Below are 26,496 nucleotides of genomic sequence, written 5' to 3'. Positions count from 1 at the left end.
CTTATCAACAAACGAGTCCCAGCCATGAAAACCTGTTGACTCTTAGCGACCACTAAATTTTCTCCATGATAATCTGTCCCTAATTTAGTCTTTCAACGGTGCCTCCACTGACCCTGTAACAAGGAGAAGTTAGCTTGCTACTAACAGATTCTCTTACATTACTAAACAGCATTTTACAATTCAACAAGAAATCTTACTTTAAAATGTATAAATAAAAACAGTCACATAATTTTCTATTATTTTCAGATTTCCAGTCTACTGAGGTAACTGTTTTGGTAGTTCAATTGTTAGGTTAAACTGAATTTCCTTGTATGTGTATTTAAAATGTTACATAATACAGGCTGAAGATTTTATAAAATACATTCCAGGATTACTCTCGAAAGAAGGAACAGTTTCCTTATGAAAAGGATAACTGACTGAATGAACAACAGAAATAACAATATAGTTGCTGGTGATTATGTGCCATCAAGTTGGTGCTGACTATCAGTGACCACATAGGATTTTCCAGAGTGATCAATCAAGGAGACAATATACTCTTCAGATGTTCTAAAATACATTCATTGCCACTGTAATTGATTTCACACACACACACACACACACACACACCCTTGCTGTTGGTTGTCTTTCTCTTTCATTCCATCTTTTCCAGCATTAGATCCTTCTCCACCTACCTAAGTTTTTGTATTATGTTCATAGTGGGATAATTTGAGCACGCAAGGGAACTATTGTTTGGGGACAGTTGTATAGATGGTTTCTTTATATGTGAGGAAATTCTGGATTCTGGCTAAGAGGTCCTCAAACAAGCATTTCTCCAGGCAACAGAACAAACCATTTAATCAGTTGCCTGCCATAAAAGAATTCTCTCTCCCAACAGTGACATATACTGTAGTTTGCAGATAATCTCTTTTTTGTGTACAGTGAAGTTATTTTATCTGTATGAAGTTTTCAGCAAAAGAGAACAAGAGACCTCTGGTGGCCTAACATAATATTGTTGACTATAAATATTTCCTTATTTTATAAAAATGGGTAAATAGCATACTGTGGATATTTTATGCATTTCTATTGATGTATATTTCGCACAAATAATTTTGTGCTTCATATTGGGAAGCACATTCCCTGATATCTTGTTCATATTCCCTAATTTGGGAAGACTAAAAATATATTAAGTAAACAACTATGTAGCATAGCTTATCAAAACTTTAGTGTGCTGATAGTTTTTCTATAATCTGCAAACTAACAAAGCAACTCTTGAAATATTTTGTTTTTAAAACTATGGCACGATATATAAATACAAAGGCCCCTCCCCAAATAAGTAGTAAATAAAAGGTATTAAAGGTAGGAAATAGAAAAGAAAAACTAAATATAATTTGCCAATACTATTCAATATCTTTTTACCAACCTGATTTTACCATGTCTATACACAAATTTATACTCTGTAACACTGATTATACTCACTCCTTGGGATTTCATCAACCTCACCTATCCAAACCTTTTTCAGTCTCCCCCTTTCAATAGATGCACTCTTTTTCTTTACAAATTTGTTTTCCAGTTTTAATGTTGTTCATTTCCTCTATCTGACCAAACCACTTCAACTGACTTCTTTCATACCAGTTATTCATTTTGAATACAATCAACAAATATTCATCAGCCATTCATTCTTGATCCTATTTTTTATTTTAACACATATGCTTTTTAATCAACCAATTTCAACTGTAATCATCTTTTTTATTCTGACAAAATGAATACTCATGTCAGTATAATAAAGTACACAAAAGAATATACATAAATTTTCCTACTTTCAAATTCATGAAATGAAATGACAATGTCCATCAGTTTCTTGATGCCATAGTTGAGGCATGTGCTGATCAGTAGAGGCAGTCTTGGGAATGCTGCTCCTGAAATACCACCCTTTTCTTGTAGTCAAATCATGCCCGATCGAGATTAAGTCTGCAATCCCATCCACTGTATGTAACCCTCCACTCTGCAAAGGTTAGTACCACCAACACTGGATGGGGTTACAGAGTTGGGCACAGTACACTTTGATTCCTGCCAGTAACTTATCTAGCCTGTTTTAGATTCAACTTCTTAAAAATGGTACAAAATTCTATAATTCTAATTGTAGCCTTATGGCAAACAAGATAATTAGGATATTGCTTGTTTTGTGATTTTTAATCATAGAAGCTTTACAAGGGAGTAGTGTCAGTTTATCAATAACAAGTGAAATCAGGCTTTAAAATTGTTGCTAGTGCTATGAAAATAATTATTTCAAACATGGACCATTAGTTTCTGACCAGCTTTCATAAATACAGGAAAGTGATTTCAGCAGTACACAGAAGAATGGGGTGGAGCAAGCAAAAAATGAGCAGAGGAGGAATGAAGCACAGACAAGACTCTTATAGACTATACTTAACAGCTAAATTGAAGAATACTGCATTACTGACATACCAATAGCATTGCTAACATAAACAATAATAACCCAGTCACTCTTTCATGTAGCACTGAATGTTTAGTGGCCATTAAAGTATACATTATTAGACAATTGGCCCATCCCCCAAATTGAATCATTGAAGACATTCATATTATACTGAAAGCAAGTTGAACTACAGATATATAGGTTTCCGGTACATTTGTTAACTGAAGTCTTACAAGAACAATCATTACAAAATTGAAGATACTAAAACTGCATCATTGTCTGTGGTAGAGAGATTTTTATTATAGCAAGTGCTGGATAAATAGATACAAAGAAAAAGAACCTGGAAATGAAAAGTCCTATGCCAGGGTTCCCATCTTCAAATCGTTAAAGCAACTATGGATTGTTTATTTTTCAGCCTCATCCAGCTGCTTTATAAGTTGTTTCCAATGAGGGCCTAAAGGCACATATTTATCTAATTCATGTAGCAAATGAGAATACCATAAAAATACAGAGCAATACAAAATCAACCTAGTCCTTATCAGAATTCTGTGTGAATATGCGTACAGTTCTAATTTTGTACCTTAACTTCAGGCCAATGGAGCATCCTTGCATTATTTTTGTATTTCCTACTTTTGGTATTGTTAAATTACAGTAAATTATATAAGCACAAGTATGTATATAAATCCATAGCCGTGTTAAGAGTAATGAGCATTTTTCTGAGTTTTACAATTTTCCTCAAAAAGATTTATTTTTATATATATATATATATATATATATATATATATATATATATATATATATATATATATATATATATATAATGATTATACAATTATATATAATTTATGAGTAACTGGACTCTAGTAAACTCAATTTTTATCTGAGTAAAAATAAGCAAATTTAGAATTGATATACTAATACATCAATTTTATCCTGTTTGTTTTCCCCTTGTTTTCCCTTTATGCAGATAATTGTATCTTTAATTAAGAATGCCTAGAACTAAATAAGTCAGAATACATCTTTGAATATGAGACATATAATTCTAAAGTTTGTATGGAACTGAGGTTATTCTACTAGGCCACAGTGTGGTCAAGTAATCTAAAGTTGGCAATACTAAAATAAATCAATTTCTGGAAAATGAACCCATATTGAAGACGGCATGCTTTTTTCTGACAAATCTAACTGGTACAAATTAAGAAAATAAATGTTCATTATATCATAATTTTGCCTTATATTTTCTGCAGATAATTCCAGGAATGTTAAGTTTTAATCCAACAGCAATCAATAATAAAACTGAAACTCTACGTATTTCTATCATTCAAGTTCTTTTTAAAAACACATTTATTTTGGTTTCAGAATCCATGCTTTCAAATTTACCTTTGTCAGTTATCTGTTTATGGTTTAGCTAATACCATCCAGAAAAGTGCATATCACTGAGATTACTTAGTGGAAAAACAGATCATTGCTCTGAAAGCCTTTATAACTTCAAGGCAAATTTGTGAAAACCTATAAAACTCTGTAATGTAGCTGGTTTTATTATTTATACAACCTATGCGCTCCATTTAGTAGATATGAATGATTGTCCAAATCACTAACAGAAAATATGCATCCTTCTAATAATTCTGATCCTGGATTAAATAATATACCTACTTGTTAAGTGTAATCAAGGTAGGTCCAATTCTGGCAACTCTATGGACAAATGCTCACAATTTCAATCTTATCTTTGGAACAAATCCTTATTTCTTCCAAAGATACCCCTGTAATAACCTTCATCCCACCCTACAGTTAGGCTTATAGCTAGAGAAGACATGTTAGAAAGCAGCAAAAAAAAAGAAGAAAAATCTCTTAACATCTTTTTCAACTAACATATTTTATTAAAAGGCATGAAATTTCATGACTTGTAGTTTTCACAATATCTAAAAAGGATAAACTAAGGCGATATAGAAAAACCTTATTCTATGTGTTTTAAAAGTTAAAGAGCCAAAAATTAAGTTTGCTCTAGTAATTAAGGCACCAGACTAGAAATCAGAGATTATGAGTTTTAGGCATGAAAGTCTCCTTGGTGACCTTGGGTCAATCACTCTCTCTCAAGTCTAATTCATCTCATCTAGTTGTTTTATGGAGAAAATAGGGAAGGGATCTTGTAGGTCATCTAGTCTAACCCCCCACCCAAGCGAGAGACCCTACACCATTTCTGACAAATGGCAGTCCGATCTCTTCTTGAAAGTCTCAAGTGATGGCGCTCCCACAACTTCCGAGGGCAAGCTGTTCCACTGGTTGATTGTTCTCACTGGCAGAAAGTTTCTCTGTTTTTCCAGGTTAAATCTCTCCTTGTTCAGTTTCCATCCATTATTCCTTGTCTGGCCTACAAGCACTTTAGAAAATAGCTTGACCCCTTCCTCCCTGTGGTAGCCCCTCAAATATTGGAAGACCGCTATCATGTCTCCCCTGGTCCTTCTCTTTACTAGACTAGCCAAGCCCGGTTCCTGCAACCGTTCGTTGTATGTTTTAGCCTCCAGTCCCCTAATCATCCTGGTAGGAGAAGGAAGTAGTATTAGGTATGTTCTCCATCTTGAATTATTTATAAAAACAATAAAGGCAGGATAGTAAACAAACACAAAACAAGCAAACAAACAGTTGTTTTCTGGAAAGTTTTGTTAATTATTAAAACTATGTGTTCTTTATTCTAGGCATGAAGACTTACAGTACTGTTGTAAGATTTCAGATAAAACCTCTGCCTATGGCTGAATACCTTTGGTAGCTACTATTTTTCCCCATTAATTTGAGTTATGAGATCATGAATGTTATGCCTAGACTTTATAATAATTATGTGCAATCTATGAGTAGTGGACCACATATCTTTATCTTCCCAAAGAGTTATCATTATTGCACAACTGGAAATGATATAGTTACTAACTGAAGAGCTGTCGGGGGAGGTGCCATTTTTAAAAAAGGTGGAAAAGAGAAGCCCACTAATTATCAAGTACCGATCTCTAAATGTATGTTAGAGCAGGTAATAAATCAGGCTAGTATATATATCCTGAAAACAATTGTTAATGAACTTTGGCAGGGAACTGTTCTAATAGGCAAAGGGAATACCGTGAATATAATTCACCTTAATTTCAGCAAATCTTCTGACAAAAATAATTCATGCAACATTCTCATTGATGAGTTCTAGCAAAACTGGCTAGTTAACTGCTCTGAGAGTTAGTTACTGCTTTATATCAATATATCTTGAGGTAAATATTATTTAAGATTTAATTAATGATATGGATAATTACACTGATGGGCTCATTATCAGATTTGAGGATGATAAAGATTGGGAGACCTGGCCAACTTCCAGAATGACAAAACTAAACTAGTTTAATCTGGACAAATTGGCAGACTGGACGGACAGGATCAAGATGTCAATTAATAAGGATCAAAGATGTAAGGTATTACATTTAGGGAGAAACATGTAGGACACACGTACAAAGGGAATCATGATATGTAAGTATTAAATTATTAAAGGAACTGACAGTAAGATGAACATAAGCCAGCAGTGAGAAAAGCTGTCAGAAGAGCTAATCCAGTTTGGGGCTGCATTAGAAGTAACATTATATCAAAGGAATAATGACATTAAGTCATTATTCCTTTCCATTTAGAATTGGTGCATGCATACCTGAAGTACTGGGCCACCATATTTCCAGGTAAATATTTACAATTTTGAGAAATTTCAGAACATGCCAACAAAGGTGATATAGGAATCTGAGGACATATGCTTTAGGAACAGCTGAAATTATTTCTCCATGTCCCTTCATATACCTAACAGAATAAAGGTGGGATTATTTTTGGTTTTTTCTCATGGAATAATCTCAACATGGAATGATCTTTTCTGAAACTCTCCATTAATGTTTTATTCATTTCTTCTTCATATCCATGACCAAAAACCATTTCTTCACAGAACAACTGTGGATCAGACTACCTGTAGTGGTAGATTTTACATTTCATCTTTCATCTATGGGGTGAACAATTAAGATCTAAAGTAGGATAAATTGTTTGACTTTTAACAGGACTGTGTTCTGCTAGGGGTGATAATTTACTACCTTTTTACTACATTCATTCAAATGGAGAGAATATAATGTAAAAAAAACTGACAGCTAAGAGAGGTTGAAAAAATAGTATGAATATGGACAAAATTTAGACATGCTAATAACATACCTAAATCAACAATATGTTAATGACATATCTAATCAAGAACTAAGTCACATAAATTCCTTGCTATTCAAACAGCCTTTACACTTACCATCACCTCACCAGATTAGCAGAGCCTTTCTACCCATCCTTAATTTCGTCTCCTAGAATTTGCAAAAATATATTATGTCAGTATCTTCTGCGGTTTCATTAAAATCCAATTATAAATTAGCAATTTCTAATACACTTTAACAATCCTTCAAAAATACTAAATATTAATGTATATTATGTTAAAATTTGCAGGTACAACACTATTTTGGGGATTTATAGTATAAAGGAAAATGATTTAAAACCATAGACAATGCAGACAAAAAACAATGAAACTAATGGATAATTTATGATAAATGTCAATGTTATAAAAACCCAAACTGTCAAATTATACAGTAAGTATGAACTGATAGGGTTAGGGTTCTGTATTACTGTTCAAAACATTATTACAAATGTATAAGGATCCAAAGGTAAGCCTGTTTTATATTACAGGTTGTATGCATTTTGAGTCTCTGCCCCTACATGCTTGCAAAGAGAAGGCACCCATACGCATTTGACCAGCCAGTTTAGGCTATGCCAGCTTAGGACCCTAGCCAGTTTTTTCCATTTTGGTGGTGCAGGAACTGCATGAGAAAGTTTATTTATTTATTTAGTGTACGGCCTATTATATGTAGACTAACATTATATATTAACATTTCACCTAGATTAGTAAAACACAATAAAATGTACATGTTAAAAAAGATCTGTGTTCAAATACAAATGTCTAGCCCATCTAACCACTGAAGCACATTATTGTTTATATTTTAAAAAATCAGATACTGCAACAATGTATCCCTTCAGATACAGCCTGTCAAGATGTGATATACAGTTTGATGTGGGACACAGCAGTCACGCAGAATGGATGAGACTATGCCCCATTTATATGGAGAGACCCAGCAGACCGACAAGTTAATTGGCCTTAACGGAGCTCTTGTAGTGATTAGTGTTTCACTGTGAGGAAAAATTTGATTAAAAATAGGGCACTACAAAGGGCGCTTGGTCAGTGGCTGCAGAGCCACCTTTTACTCTGCCCATTGCCACTTGACTGTGGGTCCTTATCCAGGAGGAAACATGCGGAAGCTGTTGGCCATCTAATCACCCCGTTGCCAAGTAGGAATAAATGTTCTGCTTGAGTTGGGGCTACATGCAAGAGTGTCCTTCAGGAAGCCCTATCCTTCATTGCTTCTTCCATTTCCAATGCTCATATTAGACCAGGGATGCACTCCTTGCAATATGCTTATCTGGAAACCCACTTTTTCCCCACACCAACCCCTTTCCTCCCAAACAAACCACCACTATCCAAGTCTTCCAACCAAAACACCCTATGTCTCTGCCCCAATCAATACTTGTCTTTGGCACCTCCCTGCCCTATCCTCATCCCATTTGCCAACAACAGTCCTAATAGAGTAATTAAAGATGAAGTGATCAGAACAGCAACTGCTGGCACTAGAGCTGTGCTTTCAATATGATTACTCTCTTCTTATTCCTTTCCCTCCAAATAAATGTAAATACCACTTTTGTTAATTATCAAGCAATGGGATGAGCATTCCAAAGAGATGTTAGGAGGCAACCAAAAATACAGTTGCAGTCATGTGATTTTCTATCTAGTAACTGCTTTGCTTAGTGACTAATTGTGGTCACTAAATGTTACCTGTAATACAACTTAATTTCTTCCTCTAGACTCATGTGAATTATTGCCTTAAGTTATTTGTAAAAATAATAAAGGCATGACATGAATAAGTAAATGAAAATAAATAAAATGATCAGAAGACGTACAAGAGGAAAGAGGAAGACGTGGGCTACTAGATTTTAAATTAAGGAGTCCTTGGTGATATCTGAGCTTGCTTATTGTCTTGCAGTTTCATTATCCTAATTCAGTTACACATCAGTGCTAGCAAGGAGTGCTTGTTTGCTGTCAGTTTATCATCTGGTGACTTGCCCGTCTGTGTAGATGGGGGCAATCTTAGAGATTCTTTGATTGAGATGTTTACTGATGGCTCTTTGGCAGTTTTTGATTGGAGTATTGTGTACTTGATTGTTGGTCTGAAGTTATCTTGGAGTTAATCTATGCTGATCTGGTGCCAATTACTGGTGGAGAGGTTCTGGAGTCTTTTTGTTCTCTTTTGGGTTGGTTATCTCTTTTCCATAGTTTATAGATGTTAATATCTATTAATGACTGATTTGTCAGAGTGTCAGGCTTCTAGAAATTCCCTAGCATTTTTGGACTTGGCCTGGTCTAGGATTATCACATTTTCTCAATTGAAACTATGATTAAATATGTCTATATGTTGTGAAATTAAACTATTTTCATCCTAAGTTCTGACTGCCAGTTGGTGTTCATGGATGTGTTCTGTCAGTCTTCTGCCTGCTTGCCCTACATAGTGATTGTTGCAGTTCTTACATTGTATGTTGTAGATGACTTCTGTATTTTCTTCTGGGGTTGCTAGTTCTTTTGGTTTGTTTGGGATGTTTTGAAATATTTTAGTTGGTTGTGTGCTACACTGATTCATCAAGTATATCTCGGAAACGACCAACAGACTACTACAACTGGAATCACTGTGTGCAACTCCTTTTAGGGTTAGTATTGGTTATGCTGTATTGGGTTGAGCAGTCATTGACTTTTTGATGATGTTGTGTGGCTATCTATTTTGTTGGAATGTGTTGCATAGATGCTCCGTTTCCTTTGTCTGCTGTTCCAGGTGTGCGTTTTTGCAGTGTGTTTGGGCTCGTTTAAATAAAGTCCTTGCACAGCTTCTCTTTTGAGAGGTTGGGTTGTTGCTTTAGTAGTGGAGCAGCTGGTTAGTATGGGTGGGTTTTTTTGTAGACTTGTATTTCTAGTTTGCCATTGTGTCTCTGATGATCAGGATGTCCAGGAAGGGTAGCAAATTGTTTTCTTCTATAATAAACTGGACTCCTTTAAAAAATGTTATTAATGGTTCTGTGGTTGTTCTCTAACTGATCCTTTTTTGTTATGGTGAAGGTGTCATCTATATACCTGATCCACAGTTTTGGTTGTATCTGTGGAAGTTCTATCGCTTCTAGATGTTGCATGACAACTCTGCTCTAAGTCCTGAAAGCAGTGATCTCATAGGTGTCCCTTTAATTTGTTGGTAAATTTGGCCATCAAATCGGAAGTACGTAGTTAAGCAGAGGTTTATGAGATCCACAGTTCCTGGTGTTTTGATCTTTGTGTATTCCATTAAATCAGGTGTACTGTGAAACAATGCAGTCATGGATTCTTTGGCTAATTCTGGATCTATAGATGGGAACAGGGCTGTGACATCAAATGAGACCATGATTTTAAACTGTATTTTAGAGGTGTGGTAGCTTAGTGGCTTAATGACACTGGAATGGTTTCTGTTCCGGCAGTTTGAGTCCTAGCACTGCATGTCAGGGGGAACGCCCGTCATTCACTCATCTTTGAAAGTTTAAAAGCATGTTCTTTGTGAATAGATAAAATAGATACCACTTCAGAGGGGCAGACAAACTGATGCTCTGCGCAAGCAGTCAGATTCCTGTCCTCTGTACTTTCTCATTTGCAATGGCTGTTTGCAAGGTGGCTCTGGGGTGGGAGGATGCCTTGGATGACATTGCAGGAAGAGCTGCTTTTTTTCTTTCTGGTGTGAAGCCGGCTCACCCTAATGTGGCGCACTATGGGAAGGATTTTTTTTCTAAAGCAGAATTGACACTTTGGCAACGAAACTATTACTCTGTAATTGCATTGTAGTCTTCTGGCTAATGTAACAATGCCATACAACAACAACAAAACAACAACAATAATCATCTTGTGGGACTTTTGAATACAGATGGATAGTCATTTAGAACACAACACACCAGATATCACAGTCGTCGAAAACCGACGCGTACAATTTATTGATATTGCTGTACCAGGAGACACCAGACTCGAAAAAAAGAACTAGAAAGAAATCATGAAATATTGTAACCTGGCCATCGAAACTACGCCATTATGGATGAAACAGGTGACAGTGATACCCATTTTTATCGGGGCACTTAGCAACATGTCCAAGAATTTTACAAAATACATTAAGAAATTACAGCTTCCTGCAATAACACCAAGCAGAACTGCAAAAAAACCTGCACTATTTGGAACAGCATACATTTTAAGAAGATACTTGGTCAATACGTAGGGTGCTGGCAGCAACCCGTATCAACCATCAGTGCCAGTCAATAATATTTGTGATACATTTTTAAATGTTCAGTTGACTGAGATTCATGTTTAATGAATAAAAGTATTATAGTAATAATAACAACTGTATTTTGCTGTTTTCTTTTTGGTTTAAATGAAACAATGCTTGTTAAGAAATAAGAAACTTTTAGGAAGAAATGCTATGAGGTTTGGCATGGTTACTTACGATATGACAAGTTTAAAGCAGATTTTGAAAAATAATATTAGGAATGAAATAGTACACATATATAGTAGAGATAAAACCCCAGCCTATGTACGAAAATATTTTTACTGGCATCAGTCCAAGAAGTGTTTTATAGAAAAGAAGCAGGCAATGACAAATGGTTAACATATAAATATTTACTAGTAGAGAGCCTGTTTGGTGTTGGTTAAGGTGTGGCCTAGAAACCACGAGACCATGAGCTCAGTCCCACCTTAGGCATGAAAGTTAGATGGGTGACTTTGGCCCAGCCACTCTCTTGCAGTCCAACTCCACCTCACAGGGTGGTTGTGAGGAAAAAGAGGAGGGAGTATTATAAAGTAATAAAGTAATAATGTTGAGATAGAAATGAAATAAATCAAATAAATCAATAAACAACAATGGGGATTTTAGGATGAAATCAAGAGGATAGTTACAGAAGGATTTAGATTTCAATGGTTCTCACATGCAGAATTAAAAGAAAGATTTAATATAAATAAAAGTATTCCAGAAATATAATATGATAAAATAGATATGAATGAATAACATATGAAACAGGAAGAGCATGTTAAGAATGTATGATAAAATGATCAAGAATTTTGATTATAATATTCTTCTTTCTTCTACACCTACAGTGTAATTCCACAGTAGGTTTAAGGAGCTGCAGATAGCTACTTGTGTGTCCTCCCCTGCCAACACTCTTGGGTACTTTCTGCCTTAAAATCCAAAGCATGGTAAGTTGTTATTAGTACTTTGTAGTAAAAGTATAATATGCATTTAATATAATTAAGACTTTGCATGGAAAAACACCACAATAGAATTGTAATTTCACTTGTGATAGATCTCATGATAAAGTTCTTAAAGCCATAGTTATGAAATAATTAATTTGTACTAAATGAACACATTAAATTGTAAAATTACTGATGTTGAATATTATGATAGGGAAGAACACAGCTGATACCCAACTGTGTATTTGACAGATGCTTGGAGGACACAATTTGCTACCAGTCATCACATAAGTTCATATGCAAAGTATATTAAAGCATTTGATTTCTACAAGTTGAAAGTGAACAACAGGTAGTGAGTCATTTCCTCTTTGTCCCCCACCCCCATTTTTCTCTCTCTAGGACACTCAATCTCTTGCAGCTGTTTTGGACAGGATATCAAACTGGATAAACTACTAGTGTAACTCTGTATACTAATTCTTTATTATATTACTTTCTTAATTTCTGTTGGATTCCTAAGTTCTACTTAACACCTCACACCATTTATTACTTGTCTCTAGCAAATAGCTGATGCTACGTATTAAAAAATTCTTCAGTTTGCAATATATTTAATTTTGACTACTAGTTTTGTAACAAGAACCATTCATATATAAATTGTATGTGTGTGTCCAGCAAACCATTCTTAAAGGGAAAGAATTCAACGTGACAATTTCATATGTACATATGAGCAGAAAAAACACTAATTAACAGACATGCATGTGAGAAGGAAATATCAATTAACATTTGTAATTAAAACATATCCTTTTGTTTATGCCATATAATTATGCAAAACTGTAAGAATGGATACAATTTATCAAATTATGTATCTGCGTACATATTATTGCACTTTTCTACTCCCTGTCAAAACAATTTCTTTCTTTCTTTCTTCCTTTAGATATTACCCAGATATGTTTTCATAAGTTTGACATTTTTATCTGATTGGACAATACTGCGCAATAATGATTAATAATAATTTATTTAATCAGTATTTAACCTTACAATAATTAGGATGTATTAAGCCTGTGAACTTCATGGGAATTTTCAAATGAGAGATAAGCTGTCTGATGTCTGTTTATCTTTTTTTGCATGATGCTCTGGTAGATGTCACAATTAAATATGCATTAAATTGACTTCCCATTTATTAAATATATTTTATCTATATACTATTTAAAATTGGGATTCCTGTCATCTTTAACTAGGTGAAGGGCAAAACTTTTTGAACCAAGTTTAAAAATGGGCTAACCTACAAAATGAAACAAAAATCTGGAACTTCCATGGAATTGAAATTTGGAAATGTTTATAACACAATTTATGACATAAACTTTATCATAACACAAAATGTCATAAATATTTCTTGTGTTGAAATTTGACTGCGCTACACAGTTCAACATGGGCTATTTTTAAGGCAGATACATTTCTGAATGTAAAGTCAGTTCTCAACTTACAACAGTTTACTTAATGTCCATTCAAAGATACAACCACACTGAAAAAAGTGACTTATGACCATTTTTAATGCTTATGAACATTGCAGCATGCCCATAATCACCTGATTCACATTTGGATCAGAGGAAGGATTCAGCTGGTTTAGACCGGTTCAGGTGAACCAGTTCTTAAATTTTTGTGCGGCACTGGTTGGCCGGCCCCACCCATCCCACCCTGCCCAGTCACTCCTTATCTTGCCTTGCCTGCCTTGGCCGTGGCATAGTAGCTGCTGCCCTCTGGCTCCCTTGCTCGCTACCTCAGTTGCCTCAACCACCTGCCCCTGCAGCCCAGCCCACATGCCTGACTTTGCCCCAGCTTCCCATGTGGCCCAGCTCCCTGCCGTGCACCATTCTCCGCTGCCTCCTACATGATCCAGGTACGTCACCCTACCTGCCTATTTACCGGTGTGAATGGTCTGCTGCCGCTTCTTTGCCACCGGTGTGAATGGTCTGCTGCCACCCAAACTGCCACCTCTGCCAGCGCCTTCCACTGCCATCTCTTTGCCGGCATGAATAGCCTGCTACAACCATCTCTGTGCAAACCACTGCCACCTCCACCTCTTTGCCAACCCAAACCGTTACCTCTTTGCCAGCCTGAACTGACGTGGCAAACTGTTCGCGCTGGCAAAGAGGCAGTGACTGCAGATTGTTCGCACTAGTAAAGCGGCAGCAGCAGTAGGCTGTTCACACTGGCAAAGAAGTGGCAGCAGGCTAGTTTCTTGGGGCGGAGTTGTTCCCAGTTGCACCAACAAAGGTCAGAAATAGCTGCCTGCTGTTTCCTGCTGTAAAATTCTTTTTAAAAACCCTGTTGGGCAGCAAGAGCCAGAAAGAAATGGGTGTCGGAGAATCACCATTGCTGTTGTTGCACAAAGGCTCTGGTCATTGCCACAGCCGCTTTGGCCCACCTGCGCCGCCCCAACTTGCCATGAGTGCCATCGAATTGGCCACCCCCAGACACATGACCACCCCAAGCCACATTAGGAAGAACCAGTTGTTAAATTAGTTGAATCCCACCACTGATTTAGATGGTTGACCATTGACTCACGATTATGATGGTTGCCCTGTGCCTGAGTCATATGATCATCTTTTACAACAAGCAAAACAAATGGAGAAACCAGATTCACTTAACCATGTTACTAATTTAACAACTGCTGTGATTTACTTATCAAATCTGGCAAGAAAAGTCATAAAATGGGCCAAACGCACTTAACAAATTTCTCACTTAGCAACATAAATTTTGGGCTTAATTGTGGTCATAAGTTGAGGACAACCTGTATTACAAGGGCAATACATTAGAAGCTATGTCATTTTTTAAGGCATTGTGGAATCTGATAAGGAAATATCTTTGAAACAATAACCCAACAGGTCTTTATTTGCTTCCTTTGCTCTTCATAATTTGTGTTTGTTTTTTATGATAAGTGTGTGTATATATAAAAAAAGAAACTTCTATTTTTTTCTAGTAGGAATTATTCCAGAAAAAAATAATTAAAAATTATTAAACATGCTGAAGGATAAAAAATTGGCTCAATATTGTAAAAGGGTTTTTGCAGACTACATCCAAAAGAAGCCATAGCCACCCTATAGGGGTGGTGAAGTAAAGAGGGGCTCCTTGCCGGTCGAGGGGAGACGTATCTCTCCTCCCTGACTTGGAAAATCTCCCCCATCCGAAGGAACAGCAACAGTCATCATGGCTGCCACGAAACCAGAAACAGCCAGAACATCTAAGAAAGTGCAGGAGTGAAGAGAGCAGTGAACAGAGATTGTTGCTGGATGAGATGTTTTCCCTTTTACTTAAAAATTAACCATCCCACTTTTATTGCTACTGTGACAGGAGTTGAAGGAATATCTGTGGAAACGAGAAGATTTCTTAATGAGATGACCTTGGTGTTCCAAAATTTTATGAACTTATTTGAAGGTATGTATCAGAAAATAGAAAACACTTTGCAAAGAACAAGGAATAAAGATGGGCAGATATCTGGGAGAATTGGCAGCACAAGATTGTACTGGGAGAAATGTTTAGACTGAACAAGAAAGATAGAGGGGAAGATCGAGATAAAGATGAGGAGTGTGGGAGGCAAATTAAAAAATAGATAAGAATTGAAGCACTAGAGAAAACAGATGATTGATAGATAGAACTGCCCTTAAAACATTAAAGTAGCCTGATGTAAGCTGAAGGAGGCAGAAACAAAATTAGACAAGGAAAATATTAGAAGATATTTTTTTATAAAATGAATAAAAATAGATAGAAAGATTAGAAGTTCATAGTGGCCAGGCACCTTTTTTTAGTGTATATTTCAATAATACAATGAGGATCACTTAAAGTGGATAAATGTGATAGAGTTATTAACATCGTTAGCGTGAAATGGATAAATATGAATGATACTCAGAACTAACTTTGTCTATACACAATAGAGAAAAGTTTATTATTAACAATGTTAGCGTGAATTGGATCAATATGAATGATACCCAGTTAAATTTGTTCATATATAATAGAGAAATGTTTAAATCTAACAAGAAAGATGAAGATAGAGACTAAGATGGGGAGTTAGGCATTTTTATTTGCTTATATCTGAACAGTATAATGAGGATTACTTAAATTTGATAAATGTGATAGAGATCACTAATATTGTTATTGTGAATTGATTAATATGAATGTTACCTGTTCACATACAATATGGATGTATATCTTAAAAAATAATAAAAATATATTTAAAAAATACCATGAGATATAATTCTTTTATTATCATTAATAAAGATGAATGAATAATTGTCTATCTTTAGTCTCAATTTGTCCAATAAAATGAGGTTTGCTATAGGTACAAGTATGTAGAATTTATATTTGTTGACCATTTCTGCAGCTATTGCTTGAAAAATAAATGTAAAGTTGCCTACTGATAACTTTAAACCAGTGTTGATCATTCAACTTTACAGATAAAAAATAGAAATATCCATTCTTTGAATATAACAATCATGTTGCTGATTGCAACATTATAATTAATAGTATAATAAAAATAACATGCCTATTTGTTCTAAGAACTTAACTGGAATGGAACTGGAACATGTGGTGCTTGCTTCAATTTTATATATAAAGCAGATGACAGCTTTTGGAATTCTTATTTCTCAAATTCTACTTTGATATTTTGTAAAGTGTTAACAAGCTAAGCCCTTTGATTGCTAACAGAAATCAAACAATGAAATGTTGTCCATTAATTATGAATATTATTTTTCTATATGAGTGTAATCTTATTTTATTTAACATGTTCCATTAATATATTTTGCAGTGCAGCAAAACCAAATTGTCAATGTTATTTCCAGTCAAGGCTACTTTTCACCTAACATATTGGACTTCATAGCAAAAATGAAAAGTCTTCACTTTCAAAGAATACAATGGTTTGTTCACTTAAAATGAATGATAGGAATTTATTAGCTTGATCTAAAGGAATCTCTAGTTCCATGAGTGTTAATGTAACAGAAATAGTGGCAAGTTTAAAACTTTTGGAGACTTGATCAGAAGAAAGAAAAACTCAGGTAAAAAACAAGAGTAGAATACAAATGCAAGGCCGCCCATCAAAGGGCTTCGATGCCTATACATTAATACTCAAAGCATAGGGAAGAAATAGTCCTAATACATTAGAACAGGTATAATATTATTGCCATTATTGAAACTTGGTGGGATGGAATTCACAACTGGAATATACTGCTAGAAATATATAAATTAAAAAGCAACTACCAGACCCAACAAAAGAAGAGGGGGGGCTGTATTATAAGTAAACTAAACCTTTATAGAAATACATAATATCATGGATGAAAGCTTTCTCAAATGCATTTGAGTGAAAACGAGAGGGGAAAAAACGACATTACTATACATACACAATATGGGCCACCCAATCAAGCAAAGGCAACTGATGAAACTTTTGCTACCAAAAGCAGCACTGTATAAAACAGAACAGGAATGCAGATGAAAGTAGGAAAGAAACTGCTAAGAAAACATTCATCCACTCTAGATAATTTCAAATTACCAGGACAAGGAGGTTTATATCCCAGAGTTCTGAAGCAGCTTGCAGACATGTTCTCAGAACCGCTGAACAAATCTTTCATAGCTCCTGAACATGGGGAAACTGCCAAAGGACTGGAAAATAGTTGGTGTGGTTCCAATCTACAAACAAGGGGAAAAGTGGATCTAGGACACTACAGACCAATCAGCTTGACATTTGTATCTGGGAAAATCTTGGAAAAGATAACCAAGCATTGGATTTATAAACATTTAAAAATGAAGGAAGTGATTGCCAAGAAGCCAATATGGGTTTGTTAAATAGATTGTGCCAGATTGCCTTCTTCGATAAAGTGACTAAATAAGCAGATAAGGGAAGCACTGTTATATATATTCAGGTTTCAGTAAAGCATTTGGACACAGTAGACCACAGCTTACTTCTTAGTAAGAAAGACCAATGAGAATATACATAACATCACCAGATGGATTCACAGTTGGCATAAGCATGTAGTCTTTAATGGAACCACATCTACATGGAGGGAAGCATACAATGGGGTGTTATGAAATTCTGTTTTAGGGCCAGTGATCTTCAGTATCTTCCTAAATGACATAGATTTACCTGAGGGAATAAAAGGGGAACTTATCAAATTTGCAGACAGTACTAAGTTGGGGGAACTGCTAACACTTTGGAGGACAGATTCAAGATTCAGAAGGATCTTGCGCATTAGATCATAGCAAATAAGATACAGGATAGTAATGAGAAAAGCAAGGTCAAATGCGCAGGTGCAGACGGTTCATAGCTCAACAATACTAACTGTGAAAGGGGTCTAGTTGAACATCATTTAAGTATGACTGAGCAGTATGCTACAGCTGCCAAAAAAGCTAATGCAGATGGGTGACATAGACATTTGATAAATAAATAAGGAGCTTTTAAGTGATTTGAGCCCAATTTCATTACCTTTTTCCAGGGGTGGGATATGACAGGGTTAACTACCGGTTCGGGATTTACGAGCTTCCGTGCAGGCTGCTAGCTGCCCGCCTGTAAATCATCATTTACAATGAGGATTTGTACTGATAGTTATTTTATCTTTTTCAATTGCAGATAATATTTTTTGCTGTATACTTGCTGTGTCATTTGTGAAAAATATGTATGTATGTATGTATGTATGTATGTATGTATGTATGTATGTTATTCAGCTTTGTTCGGGTATTTTCCCACGTCATTGTAGTTGTGCTTTTAAAGTTGTAGCAACGTTTCGGCAGAATCTCATCTGCCATCATCTCATCTGCCATCATACAGAAGCTTGATGATGGCAGATGAGATTCTGCTGAAACATCGCTACAACTTTAAAAGCACAGCTACTATGACGTGGGAAAATACCCGAGCAAAGCCGAATGCCATATACATATACATATACATATACATATACATATACATATATATATATATATATATATATATATATATATATATATATAAACTTATTACCAGTATGGTAATCTTTAAATATTGTTATCTTGTATAATTTTTAGGCACCATAGTGTACAGACAAAAAGGTAGTGAAAAGGAATGATTGTTATTTGCATTTTTATTGATTTTTATAAATTTAATAAACAATATTAACTTTATTAGTTAACTGCCTTATAATATCATGATGTCTAATTGACTGGCTAGTACCTGCATGTCTTCTGGAGCTGGAAGAGCCATAAGATCTTTCCTTTCCTATTCTCCTTGACCCACTCTGAGATTACTCATCTGGATTTGGGAGGGTCTAACCCATATATAGTGCAGATATTCCTGCATACAATGCCAGGTATTTAATTGTGCCATTCAGTGTATGCTTTTGCTACCTGAAAAAGGTAAAAGTTAAAAGGTTTTAATCAAGAGACTCACTTCACTAATTTCACCCATATGAACATGTACATATAAAGTCACTTTTTAGTTTATATTTTGGATTATACTTTAATTTATAGTTGGAATTCTTTCTTTAATATTTACTAGCCTTTATTAGATTTTAAATTTGCTTTTGTTTAAACACATGTATTAAATGTTAAAGCTTTAACATTTCTTATTTTTTGTAATGGTATCATTTTATTTACTTTTTTATGATCCTGCAATCCCTTAATTCAGGGTAGAGTCCAGGTGACTGGATAGAGCTGAGTATTTACTGTCTGGATGCCCTTCCTGATGCCAGTTCACAGCAGGTATTTTTTCTTTGCACTCTAGTAGAGAACTACACCTGATACTACCTAGGATTAAATTGTCAACCTTCTGAATGAGAGGTGAACATAATTCACCACTAGGCCACCACCCCACTCAAATATTTCTAGAATATTTACCACAAATTAGGGTAAGTTAATTAGAAGAGTCAATCAAACAATATAAATCAGCAACCTTTATTGTACTTAGAAACTTAACTTCTTGATCAATTGAGGAAAACAAAAAAGGGCGTATGAATATTTGACAACAGTGCATATGAAAAAGAATTTAAATATTGTATTACTTATATAATTAAGACATACAATAAATGCATGCAACTGCTTAATAGCTGACAGAAGATATCTAAAATAAAATGCTTCTTCGTGTAGAGATAGTCCTTGACTTGCAACAGTTTGTTTAGTAACTTTTCGAAGTTGCAATGGTAACTTGTTACAAGGCAATCTTTCAACATGACAAGTTTCTGTGTATTTTATTAATTTTTTAAAAAGTACATGGAAAGAAATAATGAGAAAATTCTAGTAGGAAGTTTCACAGATCTATATGCACTTTGGCTGCCCACAAGGAGCATCTTATCTTCCCTTGAGCTATACAATTCAATAATAGTTTGAGAGTCAAAGTTCATTTGCACAACATATAAATGAACCAAGGTAATATATTTGACACAATACTCTAACTCAAATATCAGTTTTATTATTTGACACTGTGTCTTCTGCCTATAGTTTAGTTCCCAAACAATTTATTTTTCAAACTGGCATGAATGGATGCTATTATTAAGAAGTTTAGGCTATGGCTTTAATTTTGTTCTCAAACTTCAGGTATATATAAGAATCCATCTCCCGGCTATTAATGACTGTCTTATAATTTCAGATCTATGGGGTTTTTGTTTATACAGTAAGTATTTTATTTAGCCTTTATCTATTATCCTTGTAAACTGTCCAGAATTACATATGGGAAGCAGGACAAGATATAAATTAATTAAACAAATTAATAAAATAAACAAAATTAAATGAATAAATGAAATAGTTCTATATTCTCTTAACTGTTTTGTTGGAACAATGGTACTCTTGTTTAACTTAAAAACCTTTTTTCTTAGTTTCACAGACTGCACATTTAAAAGCAGGATCCATTTTGATTTCTCTATGGTGAATCTTTGGACTTCCTTCAAATAGTATTTAAAATAGCATGATTATACTTACATGAATATGGCCAAAATACAATGTATAATATAATGAAATACAATTACAAATTTTTTGATTAACAATGTTGTCCCTATGCTCCTATAATGGTATGACTGTCAGAGAAATGATGTAATTATTAACACATTACAATTTACTAGTAAACATAATTAATAAGGTTAACTACATAATCCAGACAATTTAGTAGAGTATTAAATTTGCAGTACCATTTTACAACACCTGTGGAACTTGCCCTCTGTTCTTAGGATATTACCTTCCACAAATTCAGTGGAATTCAATGGTGAAAAAAGTAAGGTTCTACATTTAGGCAAGAAAAACCAAATGCATAGGTATAGTATAGATGGTACCTCGCTCAATAGTATTAACTGTGACAGGGATCTTGGAGTCCTAGTGAATAATCATTTAAATATGAGTCAGCAATATGCTACAGCTGCCCAAAAAAAGCCAACACAGTTCTAGGTTTCATTAACAGAGGAATAGAATCAAGATTGTGTGAAGTGTTAATATCATTTTATAATGCCTTGGTAAGACCACACTTGGAATGCTGCATCCAGTTTAGGTTACCATGATGTAAAAAAAAAAAAGATGTTGAGACTCTAGAAAGAGTGCAGAGAAAAGCAACAAAGATGATTAGGAGCCTGGAGGCTAAAACACATAAAGAACTGTTGCTGGAATTGGGTATGTTTAGTTTAATGAAAAGAAGGAATAGGGGAGACATGATAGCAGTGTTCCAATATCTCAGGGGTTTCCACAAAGAAGAGGGAGTCAAGCTATTCTCCAAAGCACCCGAGGGCAGGACAAGAAACAATGGATGAAAACTAATCAAGGAGAGAAGCAACCTACAAATAAGAAAAAATTCCCAACAGTTAGAACAAGTAATCAATGGAACAACTTGCCTCCAGAAGTTGTGAATTCTCCAATGCTGGAAGTTTTTAAGAAGAGATTGGACAACCATTTCTCTGAAATGGTATAGGGTTTCCTTCCTAAGCAGAGAAGAGCTTCAAGGTCCCTTCCAACTCTGTTATTCGAATTATGAATGTTTTAATTAGAAATTTACTAATAATTATAGTAGCCCACAAAAGTCTATTTCACTTAGTTTCTGACTCTTGGCTCTATTAAATAATTTTGGGAAGAGCTAAATTCAACAATATCCAAATATGGCAAAATATACAACTGAATGTTCCTTTTTGTTTGACATGCATGGAACAAAATTTTCCTACCATGTTATTCCTGAACATACATTAAATACAAAATCACATGATCATGGCAATTTATGGTATTTACATAATGGTATCACTTCATAAGTCACTGCTGAAGCTGTGACTTTGAGATAATTAATTATCACAGTTTTAGTGCAACATATCTATCATTTATGGGAGAAGATTCAGACAAAAATGTAGACTATGACATCCAAAACTGCTAAGTGAGGAGTCAGTAAATTAAGGTTCCATTGTAGAAAAAAACAACTAGAGAACTGGATGTAATCATTCAACTTTCTAATCTTAAGTGTTAATATTAAAAGATTTGTGATGAAAATAAGCAAGAAATACCCTTTTCTCTATTAATATGAACAATTTTGCTATAAACAATACTTCTAAAGTCAAGAACATGGAATCAAGTATTTGTTTGAAAGCATTGGGATGAAACATGATATGTAAACATTATAGTAGTCTTTCAAATATAAATGGAAATGCAACTAGGATTTTGCAAATATAGGTCATCCTCACTTAATGAACCTAATTTAGCTTGGTCACTAAGTGAAGTGGGTTTTGTTTAACAGAAATGTGACATGACCATCCCATTTAGCAATGGTAGTTCTAGCAGTTCCTGTTGCGGTTGTTAAACAAATCCTGTGGGCCATTAGGCAGGGACCCATGTTGATCCAAACCATCTGTAACTTGATCCCTACCAGCTTGAAGTCTTGGTTCTTCTAAAGCAAGAGACTGCCTCCCATTCAAATCTCCCCACTCACCTATCTCTCCTCCTCCCCTTTTGGCTGCTCTGCAAAACCTGAAGGGATGGCTGTTCCCCTGGTATCATCCCCTTTCTCCCTGTCCTCTTCAACACGATTGCTGTGTCCTTTTCCCCTTCATTGGATTTACCATCAACATGAAATTATGCCTGAAACACTGCAACATGTCAAGCAGCCCCACTGCATCAACAAGATCCTGAGCCAAAGTGGGCCAGGAAGCTCTGAACTATGGCATGCCAAGCAAGCACAAAGCATGGATAGCAAGCAGTGCATGAGGTACAGTGTGGCAAGAAGTGCCTGCTTAGGAGCCCATCTCTTCCCAGGCACCAACAATTGCTTACTGAATGAGAAGTGTCTTGCATTGCTCGCCTAGGTTGATCTTGTCCATTACTCCGCCACTACAAACCATTTTTGCAAAACCCACACCTCCTAGAATGGCACTCATGCCTTGGGCTTGATATCACCAGCCAGCAGGATGTAGCCAAGGATAGCGAGCCCAGTGGAGGGAAAGCAGACAAAAATGACAACGAAAGTTAGCTGGAGGGAGGACCAGTCACAAATAGAGGTATGCTTGAATTGTTATCACATGCCTGTGTGGACACTGCAACTATTGTAAGTTTGAGGACTGGTCACACATTCATTTTTCAGTGGTATTGTAACTTTGAATAGTTGCTGAGGGAATGGATGTTAAGTGAGGACTACCTATACCAGGGTATTTTGGTAGGATTAAAAAAAAAAACACTAGACCTCATGATTTTGAGAAAAGAATAATAGAAGATCTTATGCTTTCTGTGCTTCATAATCTATAGTGTATAGCATAAGCATAAATAATAACTCTGGCAGCATGGTCACTGAATTAAAAGCTCAAATTACCTACAAGTTTGTTTACTTGTTTCTTTTGGTTAGAATAAAATACAAATCAGAACATATTTCAGAGCTATACTAGAAAATCCTAACCAAAAGGACTTTATAATTATTTTTGAACATGTGCAAAATAGTATGAAAACATTGGTCTGCATAAATATAAACCAAAAGTTAAAATTAATTCAGATGTGTATTTCATTTTCCCAAACAGATTTTTGTTATTGAAATTGAGCTGCTTTAATGAACAGGAATCCTAATATTCATCAGATCACTTACATTTTATGTTAAATTGAAGGTAATGCTTTTATTTCTAGCCAGTCAGATTAATTTGAAATAAACAATTCTGTCCATCCCCTACTACATATTAGAAGTATTTACTGACAAAAACAGGCCATGAATAAATAACTAAGTGTATTCACAGTAAATCAAAAATATGTCCTTTCCTACAAAAAAATTCATCAAAATTAATTACAATTTATATTCAGAAAATATAATTCAGAAAAATAACACACTTACTGTAGAACTAATGTTAATATCTGCCCTCTAGAACATAGTTTCTCCAGAGGTGAAGTTTGACAAAGTGACTAAATTAGCAGACCAATGAAATGCTGTGGACACAGTATATTAGAGTTCAGCAAGGCACTTGACAAAGTAGACCACAACTTACTTCTTGGTAAGCTAGTAAAATGTGAGATAGACAGCATCACCATCAGATGAATTTTTAACTGGCTAACAAACTATACCCAACAAGCAGTCATTAATGGGACTACATCTACAAGGCGGGAAATAAGCACTGGGGTAGCACAAGATTCCGTCTTAGGCCCAGTATTTTAATATCTTCATGACTTAAATGAGAGAATAGAAGGGAAACTCATCAAATTTGCAGATGACACTAAGCTGGCAGGAATAGCCAACATTCTAGAAGACAAGCTCAGGATCCAAAAATATCTTGACAGATTTGAACAACGGGTTCTATCCAACAAAATGAAATTTAATGTGGAGCAAAGCAAAGTTTCACACCTGGGCAGGAAAAGTTAAAGGTACAAATACAAATTAGGCAAAACCTGGTTCAAAAACAGTAATTGAGAAAGGGACCTTGGAGTCCTAGTAGACAATCACTTAAACATGAGTCAGCAGTTTGTGGCAGCAGCCAAAAAAACTAATACAATCCTTGGTTGTATAAATAGAGGAATATAATCAAAATCACATGAAATATTAGTACCACTTTATAAAGCCTTAGTAAAGCCACACTTGGAATACTGCATCCAGCTTTGGTCACCACATTACAAAAACATGTTGTGACTGGAAAAAGTGCAAAGAAAATAAGACGATTAAAGGCCTTCAGACTAAAACATATGAAGAACAGTTGCAGAATCTGGGTTTGGCTAGTCTAGAGAACAGATTGACTAGGGGGAATATGACAGCAGTATGCCAGTATTTGAGAGGTTGTTGCAAAGAGGAGGGGGTCAATTGATTTTCCAAAGCATCTAAGGGAAGGTCAAGAGACAATGGATGGAAATTAATCAAGGAAAGAAAAAAACAGGAATGAAGGAAAAACTTCCTAACAATGAGGACGTTTAACCAGTGGAACAGCTTGCCTTCAGAAGTTATGAGTGTTTCATCACTGGAGGTTTTTCTTTAAAAAGAGGCTGGACAGTCACATTTCTGAAATGGTATAGGGTCTGCTGCTTAAGCAGGGAGCTAGACTAGAAGACCCCTCCCCCTGGTCCCTTCCAGCTCTATTCTGATTAACCTTTATAAAATGTGTGGGTTTTTTTAAGTAAGACTGGGATCCCCTGGACCCTGTGTGCTGGTTGTACTTTATGTAACGTTTCCTCTAGGGATTTGTTTCACCTATTTTTTATGTTTAAATGGGTTTGTAAAGTGGTTCAATTCCTAGTTTTATTCTGTACTGCCCAGTTACTCTGTATGAGATGGGTAGCCATATAAATTTGACTAAATAGACAAATAAAATATATATGTGTATTGGGTATTAAACTTTTGAAGGTGAATATAGATTCATAAAATGACCACGATGGCAGATGTGTCAATCTCTATTAATTTCAATATATATTTACTTCAAGGTTACCAAAGTGGGAACTTCCAGTAACAAAACACCCATCTACCAGGATGTAACAGTCTCACAGGTTACAAATGCAATGTTGTGGGCCCCAAGACATTTCTTCAGATAGATATTATGCTTGATGACAATGATTTCCCTTGTAGTAGGCTACAAAGCTTCCACATTTTTAAAAGTTACTTTTAAAAAGTTTAAGCAAATCTGTAGGCATTGGGGAAAATGTCTGAATGAATAATTGTTGCCTATTTCTATACTACATTATTAGTTAGGATAAGAGCAAGCTAGGGTTTGCAATTTAATGTTACACTTATTCATTTTCTGAATCTGACATTTAATCACTATCAGAAATTTAAACTTTTTTCAGATCTTTATTTTTATAATTTTATCAAAACTGAAAACTGAAGTTTTATCTATATTGAGACACAAGCCCCAACTTTGCTATCCTTTTCACACATTTTTAAATTTTATTTAAATGAAAATACTACTTAATATTTTATAACTTATTTTTTTATTTTTCTTTACTAAATGGTAGAAAGAATTTTGTTTTCCAATAGAAATTTATTACAAAATAGCTATATTTGACATATAGAAAATTATCTTAAATTAATCTCAATATATATTTACTTCAAGGGAACATCTTCTATCTAACAGCAATTGTCTTTTTCCTGAAAGTTTATTTCCTAATCTTTAGCCATCATTCTAAAACAAAATAGAAGTTATTAGGTTGTTTCAAAATAAGGCTTTTATTTATATTGGTGTACTCCCATTATAAAAACTAACAAACCATTCAGATAACAAAAATCTTCCATTTGTAATTTTTCCATTATTTTGTGTTCTTCTGCCTTTTAATCCACCAAAATTATTGCAAC

General features: G+C 35.0%; 1 protein-coding gene across 27 annotated transcripts in view; it reads right to left on the bottom strand.

Moving 5' to 3' along the window:
• Positions 1-26,496, bottom strand: part of BBX (BBX high mobility group box domain containing) — a 126,932-nt gene that overhangs the window by 74,391 nt on the left and 26,045 nt on the right. For 12 of the 27 annotated variants that reach the window (XM_087937398.1, XM_087937389.1, XM_087937394.1 and 9 more), the window contains one exon: positions 6,699-6,750. The exons of 12 other annotated variants lie outside the window; for them this stretch is intronic. Coding sequence is in view for 10 of the 15 variants with exons in the window: in XM_087937389.1 (XP_087793515.1) it covers positions 6,699-6,701 (3 nt within the window). In the remaining 5 variants the exon portion in view is untranslated. Of the gene's footprint in view, positions 1-6,698; positions 6,751-18,972; positions 19,146-26,496 lie in introns of all 27 variants that reach the window. 3 more of the 27 variants (XM_087937395.1, XM_087937400.1, XM_087937396.1) reach the window with 1 other exon arrangement.

Source organism: Pseudonaja textilis, chromosome 7 (assembly GCF_049901715.1).
Source record: "Pseudonaja textilis isolate UNSWEBS1 chromosome 7, rPseTex1.2, whole genome shotgun sequence".
NCBI classification, from domain to species: domain Eukaryota; kingdom Metazoa; phylum Chordata; class Lepidosauria; order Squamata; family Elapidae; genus Pseudonaja; species Pseudonaja textilis.
The sequence above is the reverse complement of the archived record's forward strand: the minus strand, read 5'-3'. Positions and strand labels throughout refer to the sequence as shown.